The sequence below is a fragment of the Marmota marmota genome, unplaced genomic scaffold (assembly GCF_001458135.2).
Source record: "Marmota marmota marmota unplaced genomic scaffold, marMar, whole genome shotgun sequence".
In the NCBI taxonomy this organism is placed as follows: domain Eukaryota; kingdom Metazoa; phylum Chordata; class Mammalia; order Rodentia; family Sciuridae; genus Marmota; species Marmota marmota.
The window spans coordinates 4,786,070-4,808,766 of NW_026000171.1; the positions used below are offsets into that span (position 1 = coordinate 4,786,070).

The following is a 22,697-nucleotide window of genomic DNA, read 5'->3' on the forward strand; positions in this document are numbered from 1 at the left end:
CTCTCTTGGGATTGGAGAGAAACACAGAGAAGAATCCAGAAAGGGTCACAGACAAACTCTACCACAGGGATAGTGGCAGTGACAGGTCGACTCAGGCCCACTGAAGTGGCTCCCACCCCCAGTGTGCAACAGAAGTTCCAGGCAGAATGAAAAGGTGACTTACAGTGAATTTTGAAGTCCTTGTACTGTCTGTCTTCAATCGCTACCACGTACAAAGCTGCCCGGTCTGGAAACATAAGCCCTCCAGGTTTCTGTTGATGAATGGTGGGGAAATGGGTCTCGTAATCTATTCACCTGACAAAGACATCACATTTTGAACTGCACATAGAGTCACCAGACAAGCATCCCCTCGCCAGCATTTCTCATTCAAGGGACTGTCGCCTCGTCCAGGGTCAGGGCTGGGACAGCAATGCTCAATGTTTATTTTGGAGCAAGGAGAAGTCGGGGGACAAATGCAGAGTCGAGGGCACTTCAAAGCCAAGGTAAGCAACACGTTTGCTCGCTGGCAGTTATGTGAGTCCCAGGGGCTGTGGCCCAGGACAGACTTTTCTCTTGAGGGCAGCGAATGGGTGTCTACTATCGAGAGGCCTCCGTTAGACCTCAAGACATGCATTCTGACGGTTGCCTGTGGGACCAGGGTGAGCCTCCCATCCCTTAAAGCAGATATGCTTTACAGAGAGCGGCCTGGGAGAACTCTCTCTGAAGTCCTCGTATTCTCCCTAGGCTGTAGGCCATGGGGACAGTAGCGAGACAGCCAGCAGAACAATGTGGGGACAGCATGTGAGACACTTACCAGCCACTTGTCCCTGGCAAAGATCACTGTGTTGAGCATTGACTCATAGAATAGACAATAGCCCATCCACTCGCTGATGATGATGTCCACCTTCTCCACGGGCAGCTCCACCTCTTCCACTTTACCCTTAAATATGGTGATGACTGGAAAATAAAAACCCCAAGGCCACGCTTTTCGGGGACCCCACCGGGGAACCATGAGCTGCTCACTTCAGAGCACATCTCCAACTCTACCTTTAGGAAGGGATGTGCCTTGCTCTCGGCCAAGCCGATTTGTACTAAGATCATTGAACACTACTTGCACATTTGCCCCCTAAAAGGCTTTCAGCAGTTACAAGGGCTGGCGTGCCTTGCCATCAGCTAGCTCTCCCGGCAGCCCTATGAAGTAAGCACGTCATTATTCTTCTCGTTTTTTACAACAAAGGAAACTGAGGATTGTAGGTCAAACGGTGGCAGCGGAAACAGAGCCCAGGTCTGATATGATAGGACTGTAATCCTCCCATCAGTATCCCTGCCCATGACATTCAAATGCAAAGAAGCAAGGGATGCCTCCTCCATGCCCCTGCAAATATTTAGTCAGCACCCAACACCCCTGGGTGCCCTCGGTGTCTGAGAGGGAGGCAAATTGGTGTTTTGACAAGATCTGGATTCCACAGTCACAGAAACCTGGGGGTAAGTGCTGGGTCTTCTAATGGTTAGCTGACTGGCTTTACCCGTGTTATTTGACCTAACTTAATGCCAATTCCCCAGAGAACAACAGGGGAAAGTAAGGTCTACATAGAGGGACGTTGTACTGATTAAAGAAATGACACACGGGAAGTGTCAGGCCCACTGTTGAGGTCAGCAGAAGGTAAAAATGATCTGCCAGATTCCTTCTTGTTGATGGATGGATGGAGAGGGGACAGGAACCAAGCCCTGTTCTGAGTGGCCTCTACTTATGAGTTACTTCCAAGACCTCAGGTCCCACTGTGATTGGTAAAACTTCTTAATTGGGTTTTTGATCAACTGACACAGACATATACATGATTTTGGAGTCTTCTCTCTCTCTCTCTCTCTAATTTGTTGCCACAAAGATCAGAGCAAAATCTACCTTGGATGCTGCTACTAAATTGACAGAGTGATGTCCTGGTTGGCTACTTCCTTCTGAAATTCTCGCTCAGCACCCACCTCCCCACCACCCCAAAGGCCACGCAGGGCCTGAGCTCTGAGGACAGGAACCAATGATGGCCTGGACCAAATCAACCACAGGTGTCATCAATCTGAGTTTCACGAAAATTAATTTGGACACAAGGCTGTTCCTTGGTGAAGGGCACAGAGTCCAGTGGCTTAACTTGGTGTCCTCACTGGGGACAATGCAGGTGATGACGGAGGGCCCATTAGCAACCTCTAGTGCTGGTTCACTCTACGCCTTCTGGTGTTTGATCCGGGGTCATCAGGAAGACCCTCCTCTACAAGGAGCCAGAGACTGTACATGAGAGCTGGCCCTGACCCAGGCCTCTGTGACCTTTCTGGTTACTACTCATGAGTCCCTGCCAAAATCTCCTTCTCCAGGGCCCTGAGACCCCAGGGCAGGGACTCAACCAAGAGCAGGGCCCAAGATACACCAAGAGAATTCACAAGGGCACAAAATCAAGGATTTTTGAAAATGCAAACAGTGCCTAGTTTATTTCTTATTCTTATACACCTGACCTACCTGCCTAATTACTGGCTTCTCTAAGTTTCTGGTAAACAGTTTTACAGTGTTTTAATGGCCATTCTCCTTCTCCTCCTTCTTCTCACGACTCCTGAAGGCTCTTCCCTGATGTCCACAGGTGTCTAGGCTGCTGTGGGTCAGGCCCTCCTCCTGTGTTATCTCATGGCCTCCCTATGACCAGGACCATGTCTCTTCTGTCCTCTGGAGTCCCATGGCCTCCAACTGGGGTGTTTAACACAAGGCTCCACCCATGAGGATTTAGTGGACTGGGCTCCATTAGGAGCTGTGGGAAACAAATGGACAAGCACTTATAGGCTAGTTCAGCAAAGAGGCATATGTGGAATATTCTTGGGTGCTCCTCCCGCCCCCAGTGAGTGAATACTGACCATATTCTCTGTGCTAGCCCTCTAATCCATCAGCTACTATATCCTGATCAGTATAGCTTATGACAGATAAATAGATAAGATGGCTTGATAAGCAGACAGGTGCTTTGCAACAGGAAGAAGAAACACCTCTCTTGGGTTCAGATGTGAACTGGAACACAGACCCTACTCCTACCCTTGTCCAGGTGCTTTTGTGCAGTGCTCAACCCATACAACTTTATGCTGTCATCTTGGAGGCAACAACTTATGCTCTTATTTCAACTGACAATGAACCCTGGGGAATCACCGCCTCTCCTTTGGGACCTCAGTTTCCTCAATAGTAAAAAGAAAAGAGGGGAAACAAAGGAAGTAAGTTGTATCAGAAATCCTTTGCAGTTCCAAAACACTAGGGTCCTTCAAATACGTACTGAGCACTCACATTCTGTAAGGCACTCGGTGAGGTGTCCTGGTAAGGGCAGCTGACATTTATATAAAGTGCCACTACAATATCCAGTTTAGTTCTAAATTGCAACAATTCTTGGAGCCTGATCTTTTTCTCAGAGGCCACATATTTCCTATGGACACAAACACTACTGCCAAGATGAATTGAAGATATTTATGAGGACTGTAGTCATCACTGTAACCACTTCAATCCCCAAATTCAATTTCCAATCTGCAAAATGATACCTCTTGTGGTAGAATTTGTGCCAATCTGTTAGAGGCTGTGGACCAACATATGGCATGAGGCTGGCTTGAAGAATTTGTGGGGACTCACAGCTCTGGTTTTCTCTTCTCCAAATCACGGTTTTTCAAGGGGGTCTAAGGTTCTGGGTAGCTTCAGGCTGCAGACACCCCTGCCCAATCTGGACCCCACATCAGCAAAACTGCCCCAGCTCAAGGTTGCATTGAGGCCACTAACAGGGCTGTGTTCTTATTCCATAAGGATGGTGGAAAGTTTGTTCAACTACCTGTGACAGGACCCTGGCTCGTCAACTGCAGGATGATTAATCATAACTAAATGCACAACAGGGAGTGATAAACTCTAAACTGGGAAGTTTCCCCCGTAGCAAATTAGACATCCAGAAATGTTATATTAGTGTTCTTTTTCTTTTTCTTTCAATTTGAGCAGTTATTTCAGAAATGTAACCATTCTGATTAAAGGTAATTTTTATTACCTTTAATATTAAAAAATTATATTAAAAATATTTTAAAAGGTATTAAAAAATTGGAGCTGGGCACAGTAGCACATGTGTATAATCCCAGTGGCTTGGGAGGCTGAGGCAGGAGGATCGTGAGTTCAAAGCCAGCCTCAACAAAAGCAAGGCACTAAGCACTCAGTGTGACTCTGTCTCTAAATAAAATACAAAATAGGGCTGAGGATGTGGCTCAGTGGTCGAATACCCCTGAGTTTAATGCCTGGTACCAAAAAAAAAAAAAAAAAAGCAAAAATTTAAAAACCTCATTGGGCCAGCACAACATTTGAGCCTCCATTGCATCCACCAAAGTCAGATGACCCTGTGGAGTCTGAAGTTAGTGATGTTCCCGTTTTAAATTCCTCACATCTGGGAGCAAATACTGTCCCACAGAAAAGTGGGCATTAGGGTCATGTGCCTGAGGACAAGAAGGACATATGAGCCAGTGACACTGGCAATGACACCCTACTGCAGCAAGGCCCCTGGCCATTCCCTCTCCACTCCCTCAGAACTTCACTTGCTTGTCTATTTTGGGGACACCCACGCTGACTGCCATGCACCTTCTGAGGGCCTGACTCGCCTCCAGCCCAGGAGCTCCAGCTCCCGGCTGTCTATTCTAGGTTCCTATTTCCAGGATCTAACAGAGCACTTGACTCCCCACAAGCATTCAAAACTCGTTACTGCATGAATGGATGAATGAATGAGCAATTTCAGAAGAGAGAAAGAGAGAAAGCGCATGCATTGGGTTAAGAAACAAAAGATCTTCCAACTCATCCTAATTATGATAGTAAAAAATTGCTATTATTTGAAAAGCAACATGCAGAGTTAGGGTTAGGGTATATATTATCTCAATCATCCTCCCAGGACTTGCGTGGCTGAGTTTACTCATCCCTTTGCCTGATGAGAGAAGTGGAACTCATCAGAGTCAAACTTTGGACCCAAAACCAACCTGGCTGTGTGGTCTTGTGCAAGGCACGCAGCCCCCCCCTGAGGTTCCTTCCCTTTGCCTGGTGGGTGGATGCAATAATGTCTGACCTGTCTGCTACCTTGGGTTGCTTAGAGAATAATGAAGAGCTCATCCTCAAGCTTGGGAAGTTGAGAGAAAAGAAATCAGAGAAGGGAAAGGACTCAATGGTCCTTCTCCTGAACGCTGGTCAGGTTGGTTGGCAGGTGGAGAAGAGAAAAGCATCACCAGCAGCCAGGGCGGGGACAGAACCCATCAATCTTCCCCGGCCTCAGCGCCTGCCCCAGCTCCCTGCCCTTGTTTTCTGCAGGGCCCAGATGTGTGCATAAACCTCTCCCAAGTAGGTCGGAACCAGCCCAATCTGGAGCCTGAGGTGACAGAAGAACATCAGTATCTTTATCTTCTACATCTAGTAGGACTTGGCATGTGTCCTGCAGCAAACAGACCCCATTGCTAGAGTGGCATGGGTGGCCCCGGGTGCCACGGACCTTCAATATAATTCGTACCACTATATGGTACCCAGATTCCTATTCATCCAAGAGCATAAAGCTTGAGGTTCCGCCTTGTCCCCAGTGCATGATCTGCCCCATTCTGTGGGGCAGCCTGCTCTGGCTCCCGGGAGGGAAGCTTAAGTCCTACTGGCTTCAGTCAGAGCCTTTTCCTGGCCAGAAGCCCCACCTGGCATCTCTCCTCCCTAAGCAGTGAATGTAAACCATACTAGAACTCTTCCCCACCCCAAAACACCTCTACCACTTAGAACCCCTTGCCTGGCCCAGCCTGCCAGAGGAGAGCGTAGGCCTGGCTGGTGGGGGCAGGGAGGGGTATGGGAGGATCAGGTGAAATCAGTTGGCGTGTAAAAGACAACCAAGCTTCCCCTGGATTCAGGTACTCAAAAACTCACTCCCCATCTCACTTTCACTCACTGGCTGTAGCAGAGGTTTACTAGGGACAGACAGAATTGTGCCCCACCCTAGGGAACTGACGAAGATGCCCTTCCACAGCTGTGGGTTCAGCATCTGCGGATTCAACCAAAATGAAACCAAAAATATTTTTTAAAAGTTGTTTCTTTACTGAACACAGACTTCCCCTTCTTGTCACCGTTGCCTAAGCAATATAGTAGAACAACTATTTACACACATTTGCATTGTATTCAGAGTGATGAGTAAGGCAGAGATAATTTCAGTACCCAGGAGGATGTGCCTGGGCTACGTGCTACTGTGCCACTTGAAACGAGGAACTCGAGCATCCTCAGATTCTGGTACCAGCAGGGCATGGTGACACATGCTTTTAATTCCAGCAACTCAGGAGGCTGAGGCAGGGGGGTCACAAGTTCAAAGCCAGCCTCAGCAATTTAGCAAGGTCCTAAGCAACTTAGCAAGACCCTGTCTCTAAATAAAATATATAAAGGATGTGGCCCAGTGATTGAATGCTCCTCTTCAGGAGATTCTGAAACCCATTCCCTACTGACACAAGAGATTACTATACAGGTGTCCCTGTGTGTGAAACACTGTCCCCCCTCTTCGCACGGACCTCTTCATCTTTCAGGTCTCTGCTTCAGCACCCTCTTCTCTGGAAATTGTCCCCTTCTTACCAGTGCTGTACTGGACGATGCTCGCCATCAGCCCCAGAAGGAAGAAAGGGAGGGAGCAGAGTGGCCGGCAGCCCCGAGTCAGAGCACCTGCTGACCCCCATCATGCAAAGACTTTCATGGACACCCCACCCGCGGCGTCACTCAGGCAGGGCTGAGGAGAGGGGCATGCACAGAACTGGCCCTTAAAGAAAGCAGTCCCCTGGTTTTCTCCACCACCACAATGTGTTTCTAAGAACTTTCCCATTTTGTAATCACGTGGTGATTTTGTCTGCTCTCTCACCTTCACAGCTATCTTCTCTGTGACTTTGGAAGCTTTGTGACAGCAAAAAAATTTACTGTCCTTGTCACACTCCCTTGTGCCTGGCTCAGAGTCTGGCATGAGGGACAATAATATCTAAAGGGATGAATCAGTGAAACTCACTTCTGAGATTATTAATGGGTTATTTTACCAGCGGTTAGGAAAAGAAGTACCAATGGCCGGTAGGCACTAGGACAAGTTCATTAAAAACACTTGTATGTGATTACTCCCATTTCTTCTTTTGACAGGGTCATTAGTCAAGTTAATAAATGAAATAATAATAGCAACAGTAGCTAACGTGTATTGGCTACTTGCTGCCCACCAGACGCTGCTGTGGTGTGCTACAGGGTCTCAGCAACTGGCTCTCCAGAGGATAGAAGCCTGATTTGTAGAATCTTCTGATTTCTTGATAGCAAAGAATACTTAGAAATATTCACATTTCCACCATGATCAATTTCAAGCCCTTAAACTTCACCATTCCACAAATTTACTGAAAATTTAGCAGTCAGATGCCCTAGATTGCCACCCTTTTACTGAAGCAAATATATAATTCTCACAGCAACCTTGTGAAATAGGAGTCACAATTATTCCCATTTCACAGATGAGGAAACCAAGGCAGAAAAATCACAAGCTGAGTGTTCAGGAAGTCCTGTTCTAGGGCCAGCGCTTACAGGACACCAGGTGGAGACGGGAGCAGGACTTTGACGAGGCCTCTCCTCCACTGCATCCCACTGGAGAAGGTGGCAGATTGTCAAGGGGCTTCACATCTGGGGCTTCATGACTGCATTCCAAGGAGCTGGTGAAGAGCAGAATGTCAAGAAGCCCACAGGAGCCCCCACACTCACCACAGGGCATCAACAAATGTGTAGATTTGAGGAGGGAGGGGTGTGGGAGTCTTAGTAGTTTGTAACAAGGGACCAAATGGGAAGTTTAGTATGAATAAGAAACACGACTCCCAGTTTGGATGCAAAACACGCGGCATCCAGAGGTAGGCTGGTTGATGGAGCCCAGCAGTAGCGTGTGAACCGGCCACAGGCTGTAGCTGGTCCCCAGCTAGAACAGGGTGGCGTGGTGTTTTCCACACTGCTGACGGGAACTGGAGCTGCGCTATCAGAGGTACAGTGTGTGGCTCCCCCAGGCCCCTGGCTGAGCATCACCCTCAGAGGGTGCGGGGGATGCCAAAGCACACTTGGCCCGAGGAGAAGGGAGCCCAATCAAACTCTCCCAAGCAAAGGGGGCAGAAAGTGGGCTGTGTAGCCTGCATCTGTGGGAGAAAGGAGGCTCCTCACTCTGTGTGGCCCCAAAGGAAAGAAATAGAACATTGGCAAGGTTAGCAGGAAGCAAAGTCCACCTCTGTGGAAAAAAAGTGCTTTCTGACAACCCCAGCTCCCCAGATGGCTGGTAGTGGGATCCCCATCAAGAGGATCACGAGGGTCATCCCAGAATGACACACCTGCGTAGCATGGAAGAAAACTGTAGGGAGACAGAATCAGGCATCGTCTAGGTAAGGTTCGAAGTGCATGGCCAAGAATTACCAAGGTGGAGAACATCAGGCCTGAAATGATCTACAGCTGCTTTATGGAGCACCTGTTATGGGGGAGGGCTTGTATTAAGCACTTTGCCTATATTATCTATAACTCCCAGTGATCCCGCAAGCTGTGCAATGGTGTATCTCCTCTCTGGGGAGCTCTTTAAAGGCTTCAGAGGCCCCTATCTCCATTGTCACTGGGCTGCATCCTGCTACCCTCTGATCTCTTCCACCCGTGACACTCATGCTTAGAACATGCACAAAGGGAAGAGAAAGGAGGGGTGTTTTGTTTTCCTTTAGATTTCTGAGAAGCAAATGGGTGAGAGTGTTTGCATATGGAATTATGAAAATCCTCTCAGTCTGCTCTCCAGTGTCAACTCTCACGAGCGACCCAGGCTTCCCAAGCACCTGGACAGTACAGTGGCTTCCTCGTCACAGAGGAAATGATGGTTGTCAGATGCTCCAGTCAAAGAGGAGTCACTGACGTGCGTGAGGGCCACGTGGGGAGTGAGGTGCGTGAAGGCTGCGTGTCTGCTGCAGGTGGCTTCCTGTAGGTGTGTCTCCATGTGAATCAATCAATCCCAAGTTGCTGTGTGGGGAGGACAGGGAGAGAGACGGATCGCTTCTGGGAGGCAGGTATTTTGTGCCCCATGTTGTTATTTATGTCTCCACACCCACACTCCCGAGATCTGCACAATTAGACATGGCGACGTTTCAAAGCATTTCCATGGAAGCATCGGGGCACCCGAGCTGTCCTCTTTGAGTCCACATGCCAAGGCTGAGTGAGCTCGTGCAGCTGACCAGGCCTCGGGTGGCTCTGTCAACTCCACCCGCCTGTTGCAACCTCTAAGAAATAGACAATTTGGCATTACGGAGTCCCCTTTGCCAGGAGTCCCCTCCTTGGGACAGTGTGCGTGAGGGGGAGGAATAGGGACAAGGCATGGGGAGGCTCTTCTCTTAGGGACAATGCCTTCTTGGGTCTTTGCCTCAGTGGCACAGAATCAAGTCTGAGCTACCAAATCAGAGCATCAAACGATTCCACCCTAGAGATACTCAGTGGAGCTCAAGGGCTGGATGTCCAGCTGCCCTGGGAAAGGTGGGGTGTGGATGCCACAGCTCGGGACGGTGAAGCTTGAGTGGGGAGAGGGGGCCCAGCTGGGCACATCAGAGCCCAAGAGGGTTGAGAAGGAGCCCTGGGGAGGACAGGTCCAGTGCAGAAGAGTAGAGGCCCAGGGCGAGGAGGCCTCTGTGCAGGAGGAGGCCCACGTGAGGAGGCTTCACAGGGAACTGGCAGGAGGTGGCGGCAGCTACGGGAGATTGGTCATACACAGCAGAGCCTGGTTGGGTAAGTGAGCATGCAAATAATGGAGGCTGGGAAAAAACTAGAGTAAGTCCTGTGGCCCTGGGTGAAAAGCGGAGGTGTCCCAGGAGCTCAGGCTTGACAATAGATACAGACAAATAAGCGCTGTACAGAGGTGCGCACACACTCCCTGGCTTTCCACGGTCAACCAGCCTGGGAACATCAGGACCCTAAAGCCAATGGGCGTACCTAGCCCCAGATGCTCATTTCTAAACGCAGTCCCTGGGATCAAGGGGAAACAGTGGATCTGAAAACAGAAGCCACAACCTGAACAAGCCTGGACGATCTGCTGCCAGAGAGTGAGAAAACCTGCAAAAAGGGAATGAAGTGTGTGGAAAAGACAGAAGCCAGCTTGAAGGGTGCCCAGGGACCCAACTGGGAGCAGCCCGAGTATCCAAGTAAGAAGTGATAACAAGCATAACCCATTAAATTCAACTAGGAGTCCATGGGGAGATGAATTAACACATAATGAAAAAAAAAAAAGGTAGCTGGATGGGCGGATGCATATTGCACACAAGGTGAATATTTGGCCAAATGTGGGGGCACACGCCTGTACTCCCAGAGGCTTGGGAGGCTGAGGCAGGAGGATCATGAGTTCAAAGTCAGCCTCAGCAACAGTGAGGCGCTTAGCAACTCAGTGAGACCCTGTCTCTAAATAAGATGCAAAATAGGGCTGGGGATGTGGCTCAGTGGTCGGGTGCCCCTGAGTTCAATCCCCAGTATCAATAAATAAATAAATAAATAGATAGATAGATAAGTAAGTAAATAAATACATATTTAAATAAAAGATGAATATTTGATGAGGAATGACATTGTTCCTAGCTGGGATCTGTGATGTCCCCCAAAGTTCCATGGGTTGAAGGCTTGGTCCCAGCTGCCGGTGCTATTGAGAGGTGGTGAAGAATTTAGGAGGAGGGGCCTGCATGGAAAAAATAGGTCCTATGGGTGTGTCCCTGAAGGGTAGGTCTTGTTCTGGCTCCTTCCTCACTCTCTGCTTCCTGGCCCTCAGCAGGTTCACAGCTTTGGCCGACCACACTCCCCGCCATGACATACCTCACCACTAGGGCCAAAACAATGACCATGGGCTGAAATCTCTGAAACTGTGAAGCAAAATAGATCTTTCCTCCTTTTGAGTTGCTTATGTCAGGTATTTTGTCACAGTGATGTAAAGCTGACTAGCACAGAGATGTTAATATGATTTCAAAGCACCTTCCCCAGGAAATCTTACTAATCTTGAAGGGGAACAGGGCAACTCTGCCACAGAGAAGCCTGGTAGACATGGCATTACCAAGTGGTCAAAGCAGACGCTCTCAGTAACAGGAGAAGCCAAAGTGTCATGTAATGAGAACGCGGCATCGTCTGGGATGCGTCTGCCCGAGATGCATCACCTGAACCCCTTCATGGGGACAGGCCACGCTCGATCCTGCCCAGAGTCCTGTAACTTCTGCTGGGTTCTTTTCCTCTGAACTTGGTGCTTTGGTCTGAGTGTGTCCCTGAAAAGTTCATGTGTTGGAACCTTAATTCCTCTGTGTGGCAGTGTTGAGAGGTGGGGCCTAGAGGGAGGTGTCTGGGTCATGGCCCTGGAGCCCCAGTGAATGGATTCATGTCTTTTCGAGGGAGGGGTTAGTTAGTACCAGAGCAGGTTGTTGTGTCCCTTGGCTTTCTCTGGTTTTCTCTTTCATCATGTGACCTTGCTTCTGTACACACCTGCTTTCTCTTCCACTTTCCACAATGAGCTGAAGAACCAAGAAGCCCACACCAGATACAACTGCCCAATCTTGAACTTCCATGCCTCCAGAATTATGAATGAAAGTCAACCTTTTTCCTTTGTAAAATTTCCAGTCTCAGGTCTTGTATTGTAGCAATAGAAAACAGACTAAGGCACTTGGTCAGCCTGGTGCCTTCCTGTTAGTCAAATTTGAGTTTAAATGTGATCCCGTCAGAAAGCATCTAACCTAAAGTAATCACCTGGTCCCTTTCTATCATATCACTCTACTTCAGTGCACAGAGGAGCACTTATCGCCCTCTGGTATTTTTCTTTGTCTTCTGATTTGTTTAGCATCTGTCGTTCCACATTCCACTGGAACACAGAATCCATGAGTTCTGTGTTCTGTCCACAGAGCCTGGCTCACAGTGATACACACATGGTTGAGTGAACCATGCTACTGCCCCTTCAGGAGTCTCCAGCAAGTGGGTTAAACAGCAAACAAGTGGTAGGGCTGAGGCCACATGGAAATAGGTCAGTCTATAACTGTGTGTGGAGGCAAGAGAACCACTGGACCTGGCCTCTCTGGTCAGACACCCCACAGGGGAGCAGGAGGTTTGGTGCCCAGCAGGGAGCCTGGCCCTGGAGCTGGGCTGCCTCAGCACAGAGCGGGAAGGCAGGCTTTTTAGGGACTCAGCAAGACTTCAAGGCCTGGGCTCCCTCCCGCCGTGGCCTCCCGTTCCAGCCTCTTCCCCAGGCCTACGGACCGGCCCTCAACCTTGCCCTCGCTCAGGAGTGCCCTTCCCTCCCAGCCTCATGCTCTCCACCCCTGGAATTCCACGTGGGCTCTTTCTTGTGCACGTGTCCCTCCCAGGCCTGCTGCTCCCAGTGGATTTGGGCCCACTGACCAGAAACGGCAGCTCGCCCTGCTCAGGGAGGTCCTCTGATCAGGGGCCCCGACAGGTCTAAGGTGGGCACCGAGACAGGGGCCGGGGATGTCGCAGTCCATGGGCGAGGAGCGAGAGGAGGAAGGGGAGGGAGGGGCTGCACTTTTCTTTATGATCAGACTCCAGCGTGGAGAAGGTCCCGGGAGCAGCATGGTTGCCTGGGCAGTCCACTGGCAACAGGGGTCTGCCAGGATGGCCGGGGGCAGGTGATGGGCAGAGGTAGGCCCGGGGAACGTGAAGACAGGAGGAGGGAGAGGAAGACTGCCATTGTGCAGAGCCCAGCAAGGTGCCTCCAGGTCAGTGAAGCAGAGGCAAGATAATCAGGGATTCAGCCATGGGTGGGGCCTGCTGAGAGCTGACCTCTGGCTGGCATGGTAAGGCGAAAACCTGAGACCCCAGGGTCACCGTCCTGTTCTCGGGGGCCTCGGCGAGGTGCTCCACTACCTCAGGCCAGGAGCTCTGGACTCTCCCCTAGGATGTCAGTCTGTGACCCCCAAACAAGAAAGCGCAAGCCCCCTCCCCGCTCCATCCATGGGAAAGTACTCGGAGGTGGCCTTACTGTTGTCCAGGTGGTTGGCCTTAATGATCTTCTCCGAGTAGTCAGAAATACTGGAGCACTCGATCTAGACAGGGCACAGAACAAAGGAGCAGCATGTCAAGAAGAGTCACAGCATGTCTGCTGCAGCCTGGATCTGGGAAGCCCCCAAAGCCCTGTGTGAAAGGCTGTCCCCAGCCTGTGGCACTATGGGGAGGGGGTGTCACCTTTAGGAGGCGGGGCCTAGTGGGAGGAAGTTAGGTGACTGAGTGCATGGTCTGGAAGGGGATACTGGGACCCCAACCCTTTTTTCTCTTTCTCTCTTTGGTTCTAGGTTTCCATGAGGTGAACAACTTTGCTCTACCATCTACTCCAACCACAATGCTCTGCCTCACCACAGGCCCAAGCAATGGAGCCAGACAGCCAGAGGCTGAAATATCTGAAAACATAAGTCAATAAACCTTTCCTCCTTAACAGTTGTTTATGTCAGGTATTTTGTCACAAACCAAAACAAACCTTTCCTCTTTTTAAGTTGATTATTGGGAGTATTTTGTGACAGTAATGAAAGCTGACTCATGCAACCCTTCTGCAGACTCCACTCTTGAAAGGATTTATTTCTTTTAATCTGGAAGTCCTTTCTAGGATCCCTAAGCCTCCTAAGTGAAGGGCCAACATATTTGAGAGATGAATGAATCATTAGCTCACAGCAGGACCTAGTGGGAATAGTTGGAGATCAAGCCCCAGGCCTAGGATGTGCTATCAGAGATTTCTGGGAAACAGATGGGCATCTGTCAAGCGCTGCCCTGACCTCCCTAGCTGGCTCTCCCACAGGGCTAGCCTGTGCCAAGGCCCTGGGCTGGACTCACCTCCACACTGAGGCCCCATCTCAGACTGCCCTAGGGCCTCACGAAGGGACCATTCCCTTCAGAAGTCATTGCAGAGGGCCACCAGGGAGTTTCTGACAATCAGTGTCTGCCTTTGGGGCTGGAAATGGATCTGGTCACTGTTAGAGGAACAGCTGAGCGGGCAGACCCTGGCCCAAGCTCAGGTCCAGGAGGCCCTCGTGCTCCTGGGCGGCCAGCTCTTGGCCCTCGGGTCTCACGGTCTTCAGAACCAGGCCTCTGTCCTCCTCTTCTCCCCGCTTGCCACCAGCCCACCATCCCCGTGAGGTTACTGAGGTGAACGGTGAAAACACAGGCTCCTGGCCAAGGAGCTGGTCTCCCATCAGGCCTCCACCTCCTTCTACCGGGGCCTCTTGGGCCTGGAGACAAGGTGCAGCCCGTCTCAGGTGGTCCTGTGAGGACAAGGTGGGCTCAAGTGTGAAACTCCAGCACCACCAGCTGCCCAGGGCTTCCCGGACACGCCAGGCCACTCCGTCCCCGTCCCTGTCATCTTCCTCCGCCTCTTAAGGGCCCTGCCTTCCCATCCTTCTCTCACACTTTCTCCTTCTTTTTCTTCCTCCTTATTTTCTGATCCTGCTGTTCCTCTGGCTCCTCGCGTCTCTCTGGTCCTCTCTGCTCTTCATTTCTCTCCGTGTCTCTTTCTCTGCCTCTGTCTCCACTTCCTGTGGCTCACAGTGGTCTCTCCTCCCTTCTCCCCACTCCACCCTGGCCACCATCTCCCTCCCTGGGGAGGGGCCGTGGGCGGAGGGGGGAGCCTGGGAGAGAAGAGCCTGTGAGCCATCCATCTGTGGCGGGCTGCCTATGAGAGCCGCTGAGGCTGTGCCAAGTCCCCACAGCTGGGAGCTCTTGACAGCTCCTTGGCTGGAGCCCCCGTGACTCAGGAGCCAGGGACTGCGCTGCCTTTCCCAGCCCTGTCCCGTCCCCTACCTAGGCCTGTGCTGACCACCGGGCCTGGGCCCTGGGAGAGAAAGCAGGCAGGGATCACCAGATGACCCCAAGGGCACCTCGAAGGCACGTGACCTCACGTGACCTCTCTGTGGGTTGAAACTGTGCCCTGCCAGGGGCCACTGTCCTGGTGAGGGGACCTAGAGAAGGAAGCCTGATGGGGAGGGGCCACAGCTGTGACGATGACAGCAGGTGACAAGGTGCCTCGTGGGCGTCAGTAGGCCCCTCCTCTCAGCACAGGCCTCAGCTGAGCTTTCACAGCTGTTCCTGTTCAAGGCTGCACCCCAGGTACCCCGAGGAAAGCCTGGGCTCCCAGAAGACCCTAGAGCCGCTGTCCAGGGGCATGAGAGAGGAAGGAGCACTGTCCTGTTGGAGGCTCAGGGGCCAGCCCCGGGGACCGGGGTGCCCAAGGGGACTTAGGGGCTCTGGTGGACCCAGGAGCCTGGAGCTCCTGAGGACAGGCTCCAGTGGCCCAGCACAGCTAGAAAGACACTCCCGCGCACTATTCCAGGCCCCAGGGCCTGGCCACGGGCCGGCTGGAGTCCACTGGGTGTCGGCCTCTGTTTTCCAGCCCTGGACCCTCAGCCATATTCCATCAAGGGCTGGCAGCTCAGAGCTCTTTCCAGTTCTTTCCAGCTCCGACTCTCCCTGCCCTTCCCTGTCCTGGCTGCGTGGCCACATCCTGGGAGCCCGGGGAGGCTTCCCAGAGCAGCCTCCCTCTCCAGCCGGAGGCCTGCAGCGCCAAAGCAGATTTAAAGGGACCAACTTGCTCCTTAAAGATAGAGAAAGGAGATTGCCTGCCCTCTGCTAGGGCCCCTATCCCCCAGCCGTGACAACAAGCCCTGAGCTCTGGCCATCTGCCCGGCACCCTCTGAGCACTTCCACAGCCTATGGGCAAGGTTCTGTGACCTCCCCATTCTACAGACACAAAATGTCCAGGGTCACACACGTGATGGGTGGAAGTGCAGAGGGTCAGACCAGAGCTGACGTCTAACCAGCGAGGGCAGAACTCAGTTCTGTAAGTTAAGGATGACCTCAGGAAGGCCCGAAAATCAGGAGAGCCAAAGCCCTTCATAAATGTCACCAGTTGCCAGGGCAAGAGGTTGGGGCCATGCCTGGTGACAGGGAGCCTGCCCACCCCGAGAGCCACGCTTGGTTTTCTCTACTCCTCCGGAGCAAGCGTGCCCCTCCAGGAGGGGCCGGGGGAGACGCGCGGGCAGGGCCAGCTCCGGGAAGCCGAAGCAGTGGGGAGGGCAGGGCACGCTCACCCCAAACACCTTCCTGGCCCCGGCCTTGGCGGCGAACATGGAGAGGATCCCAGTTCCACTGCCCACGTCCAGCACCACCTTGTCCTTGAACACGTGCTTGTTGTGGTACATGGAGTTCCGGTAAGTGAGCGTCCGTACCTCGTCCTTCAGCATCTCCTGTGGTAGAAGGGAAGGGAAGGCAAGGTCAAGGCAATCAAGGTACCAGGGGGACAGCAGGGCCATGCACCCCTGGACCACCCCAGAAAATGCTTCCAGAATCTCAATATCACAGGGCACAGCCACAGAAAACTAGGGTGGGGCAGCTGGGCCAGAGACTCCCTGCATTGTTCCAAACTACCCAGAAAAATAACTTGGTGCCATCAGAAGAGAAGCTCAGGTCTGAGCTTTAGAAAGTTCTATTTTACCAAAGAACACAGGGAGCAATTATTCCAACTCAATGTGAGAGATTTAAGTTAGATCTGAAGCAGAATTTTCTGCTATGATAAAAGAATTGTCATCGAACAGGGTTTTTTTTCCTTAATATTTTTAAAATTGTACATGGACAGAATATCTTTATTTTGTTTATTTATTTCTATGTGATGCCGAGGATCGAACCCAGTGCCCCACATATGCGAGGCCAGTGCTCTGCCACCGAGCCACAGCCCCAACTCCTGAACAGGTTATTAAAGACAGTTTTTTTTTTTTATGTGTATGTACTTTCATTTTATTGGCTTGTTTGTTTTTGAGAATGGAAGACATGCTTCTCTCTCCAGAAGTAGGTGCTTGGTAAAAAACTGGAACCTGATAAACTGTGAAAACTGTCTGTTGCCCAATGAGAACATGATGGATCTGTGTATGTGGTAAGGCAGGGACCCCTGGCCATTCAAATTACGGACAGATGCTTTCAGCTAACTCATCACCAACAGTGTCGGGTTATCTTTTTTCCCTACAGAAATTAATGTTATTGAAGTATAATTTGGATACAATAAAAAGCTCAGGTTTTAAGAGTGGCCATGCATCACTTCATGCTTTCTGAGGAGTGCGTCGCCAGGTGACTTCCTCGCTGTGTGAACATCATACAAACTTGGATGTCACCAGGCTGCGATCTCATGGGCCACAGCCCTCCGTGGGGTCCCAGGTGCCCGCAACACCCTAGTGTGGCACATGACTGAAGTGGCCAGTGTGAGGATTTTGACATGTACGCATCGGCACCACGGCCATAGGCAAGATCCGCAATATTTCCTTTACCCTGGAAGGTGCCTTGCTCCCCGGTGACACCCGTTCCCGCCCCCAGTCCACATGACCAATATTCTGATTTCCGTCCCCAAGCTTCCTCCTGCCTGTTCCAGACCTTCATGCAGATCGAACCTGCTAGCATGCGCCTTTTTGTGTCTGGCTTCTTTGCTCTACATAAAGCTTCGAGATTCATTCGTTCGCGTGGCTCCGCGTATCCAGGTTTGTTTTCTGTTGTAGTTTTTGTTGTTGACTAGCACATCATGGCACGAGCATACCACCAATGGTTTTGTCTGCTCCCTTGTTCATGCGTGTCTGGATTGTTCCCAGTATTGTTTGATTGTTTGTTTGTTTGTTAATTATAAATAAAGCTGTCATAAACATCCTTGTGTAAGGATCTTGGAGGATGCACATTCCTATTTCCTTTGGGTAACTACCTAGAACTGAATTTTCTGCATCTTAAGGTGGGTACATGTTTAATTTCATAAGAAATTGCCAAATCTTTTCCCAAAAGAGTTGTACCGTTTTATGCCACCATCAGCAACGTCTGAGAGTCCAAGTCGTTTCTCATCTCAGCAATATAATTTAGTTGTAGCCGTTTTTAATTCTAGCCCCTGAACGGGTGTCTCACTGTAGTTTCAGCTGCGATTCCTCCACAGCTGTTGATGTAGGTCATGTGCTCGGTGGCTATTTGTTTTAGTCAGCTTTCTTCACTACTGTGAAGAAAGACCCAACCAAAACAACTGTAGAGAAGGAAAAGTTTATTTGGAGGCTTACAGAGGTCGCTCAATCCATAGACAGTAGGCTCCATTCCTCAGGGCTCCAGGTGAGTCAGGAACAGCATGGTGAAGAGTGTGGCAGAGGGAAACAGCTCACATGATGATCAGAGAGCAGAGAGACTCCACTCTCCAGATACAAATATACACCCCATAGCCACACCCCAATTCCCACCACCTCCAGCCACCACTCAGCTAATCCCATTGAGGACTAATACACGGATTAGCTTAGGTTATAACCCAGTCATTTCTCCTCCAAACTTTTTTGCATTGTCTCACCCTTTGGGGGGACACCACATCGAAGCCATAACACTTCATATTTACCTTTGTGTGTGTGTGTGTGTGACATGTCTGTTCAAGCCCTTTGACATTTTTTCCCCTTGTGCTGTTTGTTTGTCTTGTTTTTACTGAATTATAGGAGTGGACATACTCTAGAAATAAGTTATTTTTTAAATTTATCCTTTTTACCTATACTTGACAGTAGAGTGTATTTTGACATATTATTACATACATGGAGTATAATTTCCCATTCTTGTGGTTGAACATGATGTGGAGTTTCACTGGTCGTGTAGTCATATATGAACAGAGGAAAGTTAAGTCTGATTCATTTTACTGTCTTTCCTATACTCATCTCCCCTCCCTTCCCTGCATTCTCCTTTGTCTAATCCAATAAACTTCTGTTCTTCCTTCCCCACTCCTTATTTTGTGTTAGCGTCCACATATCAGACAGAACATTCAGCCTTTGATTTTTAGGGATTGGCTTATTTCACTTAGCATGATAGTCTCTAGTTCCAACCATTTACTGGCAAATGCCATAATTTCATTCTTTATGGTTGAGTAATATTCCATTGTGTATATATGCCATATTTTGTTTATCCATTCATCTGTTGAAGGGCACCTAGGTTGGTTCCATAGCTTAGCTATTGTGAATTGAGCTGCTATAAATATTGATATGGCTATATCGCTATAGTATGATGATTTTAAATCCTTTGGGTCTATGCTGAGGAGTTGGGTAACTAGGTCAAATAGGGGGTCCATTCCAAGTTTTCTGAGGAGTGTCCATACTGTTTTCAAGAGTGTTGCACCAATTTGCAGTCCCACCAGCCATGTATGAGCGTGCCTTTTTCTCCACATCCTACCCAACACTTATTGTTGCTTGTATTCTTGATAATTGCCATTCTGACTGGAGTGAGATGGAATCTCAGTGTGGTTTCAATTTGCATTTCTCCCATTGCAGGAGAGGTTGAACTTTTTTTCATATATTAATAGAAACAAGTTCTTTTTGCCAGCTATATAAAATATTTTGAATATCTTCTCCCAATCTGTGGTTGGCCTTTCTCTTCTCAACGATATCTGTTGAGCCAGTCTTAAATGTTGATAAAGGCTGATTTCTCAGTGCTTTTTCTTTCTTTCATTATCAGTGCTTTTTCTTTCCTATTGAATTTATCCCAAGGTCACAAAGACAGTCTATAATTTCTTCCAGAAGTTTTGTGGTTACATTCAGGTCTTTGATTCATGTCAGGTTTACTTCTGTTAGTGGGTAAGGTGGGGTGTGAGTCCATGTTTTGTCTTATAAATAAATGTTCCAAGTGCCACCGACTGCATAGGCTGTCATCCCCCCACGCCTTGAATGACCTTGCCACCTCTGTCAAGATCATCTGCCTTTACACAGCTGGCTTTCAGATATTTAGTCTACTCCACTGATACACCAATTCCACACCAACTTGACAAGCTGATATTAATTTTGAAATAAAGTAGTGGAAGTCTTCCAATTTAGCTCTTGAATTTTCAAGATCATTTTGTTTTTTCTAGGTCCTTTGCATTTCTGTATGAATTTTAGAATCTGCTTATTAATTCATACAGAGCAATCTCCTGGGGTTGATTGAGTTACAGTGACTCTGTAGGTAAATCTGGGGAGAATTGTTATCTTAGCACAACTGAGTTTTACAAGCCAAGAGCATGACACAGTTCTCCATTCATTTAGGTCTTCTTTAATTTCTCTCTAAAATGATTTATAGATTTCAGTGCAGAGATCTTGCATTTATTTCCTCCATTCATGACTATTTGAAAGTCATGCCTAAGGCCTCTCAAAAGTACCCGATTCCAGGGGCTAATGTATATGTGACCTTGTATCTCGCAGCCTCACCCACACCATGTGGTAGGATTTTTATTTGTTTTCTAGATTTCTTTATTTTTTTATGTAGAAATTTTTTGTTGCTTATAAATAAAACTAATTTTCCTCCTATCTGTTTGCCCTTTGTTTTTTGTTCTTTCCTCTTGCCTTATTATTGCACTCACAAGAAAACACTGACCAGAATTGCCAAGGACAGACATCCTTCCTTCATTCCAATATGTAACATGTCACCAGCATGTAAAATTTTAGCTGTAGGCTTTCCGTGATTTGTTTTTAATCAGACTGAAGATGTTCCCATCTCTCTTTAACTGGTTGCAAGCTTTGATCATGAATCGGTGTTTAATTCTGTCATATGCCTTTTCTACATTTTTTGAGATAGTGCATGACTTTCCTCCTTTGTTCTGTTAATGTGTAACTCCACAGACTGGTTTTGAATGTCATGCTGCATCAGCCTTTTTAAATATTTCTAGGTTTTCTTTACCAACATTTTGCCACAAATATTTGTATCTATGTTTATGAGAGATGTTGATCTGAAATTTCTTTCTACCCTCCCTGCTAAGCTCTGCTGGGTGCACCTCGTATGTTAGAAAGGATCCTCTTATCAACCTTTTTCACAAACGTTTGTGTAAGATGCATATTCTTTTTTCCTTTAACTATTTTATATTACTCACTAGTAAAACCATAGGGGTCAGGAGTCTAAGGCAGGAGGATTGCAAGTTTAAGGCCAGCCTTAGCAACTTAGTAAGGCCCTAAGCAATTCAGTGAGACTCTGTCTCCAAATAAAAAGTAAATAAAAAGGGCTGGGGACGTGGCTTAGTGGTTAAACATCTCTGGGCTCAATCCCTGGTAATAAATAAATAAATGGCCTGGGTTTTTTGGGGGGGAAGTTTTCAATTATGAACTTCATTTGTTTCATTAGTGAAAGGTTATTTTAGCTTTCTGTATACTTTGTATCAGTTTTGACAATGTTATTTTTCCAATGAACTTATCCATTTCATTCAAAGTATCAAATATATGGGCAGAACAATAATTCTCTTATTTCCTGCTGAGTGTCAGCACAACTACAAAGATGTCTATTTATGATTCTATAACTTGTGTTTTCTCTGGGATTTTTTTCTTGATCACTCGAGGTGGGTGTTATCAATTTTTTAGTCTGTTCAAAAACTAGCTTTTGGTTTTGTTGGTTTTCTCTCTGGGTTGATTTCTATTCCATTGACTTCAGCTCCCATACTTATAATTTCCTTTCCTAAACTTATTTAGGTTTTACTTGTTCTTCTTTCTCTAGTTTTATAAGGCAGAAGCTTTGATCATTGATTTTACACCTTGATTCTTGTTTTCTAACATAAACATTCAAAGCTATGATTTACCCTCTAAATGTTCCTTTATCCGCATCCCACAACTTTGGATATGCTGTGTTTTCACTATTATTTAGTTTGGAATATTTTCTCATTTCTCTTGTGTTTTCTTCTCTTAACCATGAGTTGTTAAGAAGAGTGCTGCTTAATTTCCAATTATTTGGAGATGCTCTGCATGAATATTACTTTTGGTTTCTAATATATTTTTAACAAAAACAAACTCTGCTTTATTTTATTTTATTTTTGAAATTTGTAGATCTCTTTCTTTGTAACCATTTTTGGAATTTGAATGTCCCCCAAATGCCCGTATGTTAAAGGCTCACTCCCTGCCATGGTGCCATTGGAAGTAATGGAACCTTTAGGAGGTGTGGCCTAGTAGAAGGAAGTTAGGTCACCAGAGAAATGTCCTTGAAGGGGATATTGTGTACCTGTCCCTTCCTGATTCTCTCTTTGCTCCCCAGCTAACATGAGGTGAGCAGTTTTGGTCTGCCATGGGCACACTACTATGACGTTCTCCCTTGCCATAGGCCCAAAAGCAATGGGCCCCCCAACCACAGACTGAACTCTCCAAAACTGTAAACTAAATCAAAACTTTTCTCTTTTTAAGTTGATTGTCTCAGGTATTTTGTCACAGTGCTAGAAAGCTGACTAACACATCAGCACATGATCTATCTTAGTGAATGTTTCCATGTATGTGAAAAGTATGTGTCTTTCATAGTTTGGGATGTAATGCTCTATAAATTACAATTAGTTCAAGCTGTTTGTAACATTCAAATTTTCTGCATCTTATTGATTTGTGTGTGTCTGTGTGTGTGTATTTTTGTTATCAACTACAATGAGAAATGTCTTAAAAGTATTTGACTGATTGATTGGAGATTTGCCTTTTTCTCTCTTTAGTTCTGCATGTCTTGCTCCATTTGTGTTTTTTGGATCTCTGTACTCACATGTTGTGATGATTACACACATGTCACCTTGGCTAGGCTGAACCGCATTTCCCAGAATCTCTTTCTCTTATGTTTCCAGTTAGGATGGATTGCAAGGGAGATTCTTGTGAGATATGGAAAGTGAAAAGAAGGCATGAAGACTAGTCACTGCTTCTCTGCTACCTGGGATTGATCTCTGTGATATTAGTAGAAG

The 22,697-nt window shown here is 48.1% G+C and overlaps 1 protein-coding gene across 2 annotated transcripts in view; it reads right to left on the reverse strand.

Annotated features, from left to right (window-relative positions):
• Window positions 1-22,697, reverse strand: part of Prmt8 (protein arginine methyltransferase 8) — an 86,688-nt gene that overhangs the window by 24,187 nt on the left and 39,804 nt on the right. For both annotated transcript variants that reach the window (XM_015500632.2, XM_048787681.1), the window contains 4 exons: window positions 16,084-16,239; window positions 12,993-13,056; window positions 794-936; window positions 164-251 (listed from right to left, as the gene is read on the reverse strand). In XM_015500632.2, the coding sequence (XP_015356118.1) occupies window positions 164-251; window positions 794-936; window positions 12,993-13,056; window positions 16,084-16,239 (451 nt within the window). The remainder of the gene's footprint in view (window positions 1-163; window positions 252-793; window positions 937-12,992; window positions 13,057-16,083; window positions 16,240-22,697) is intronic.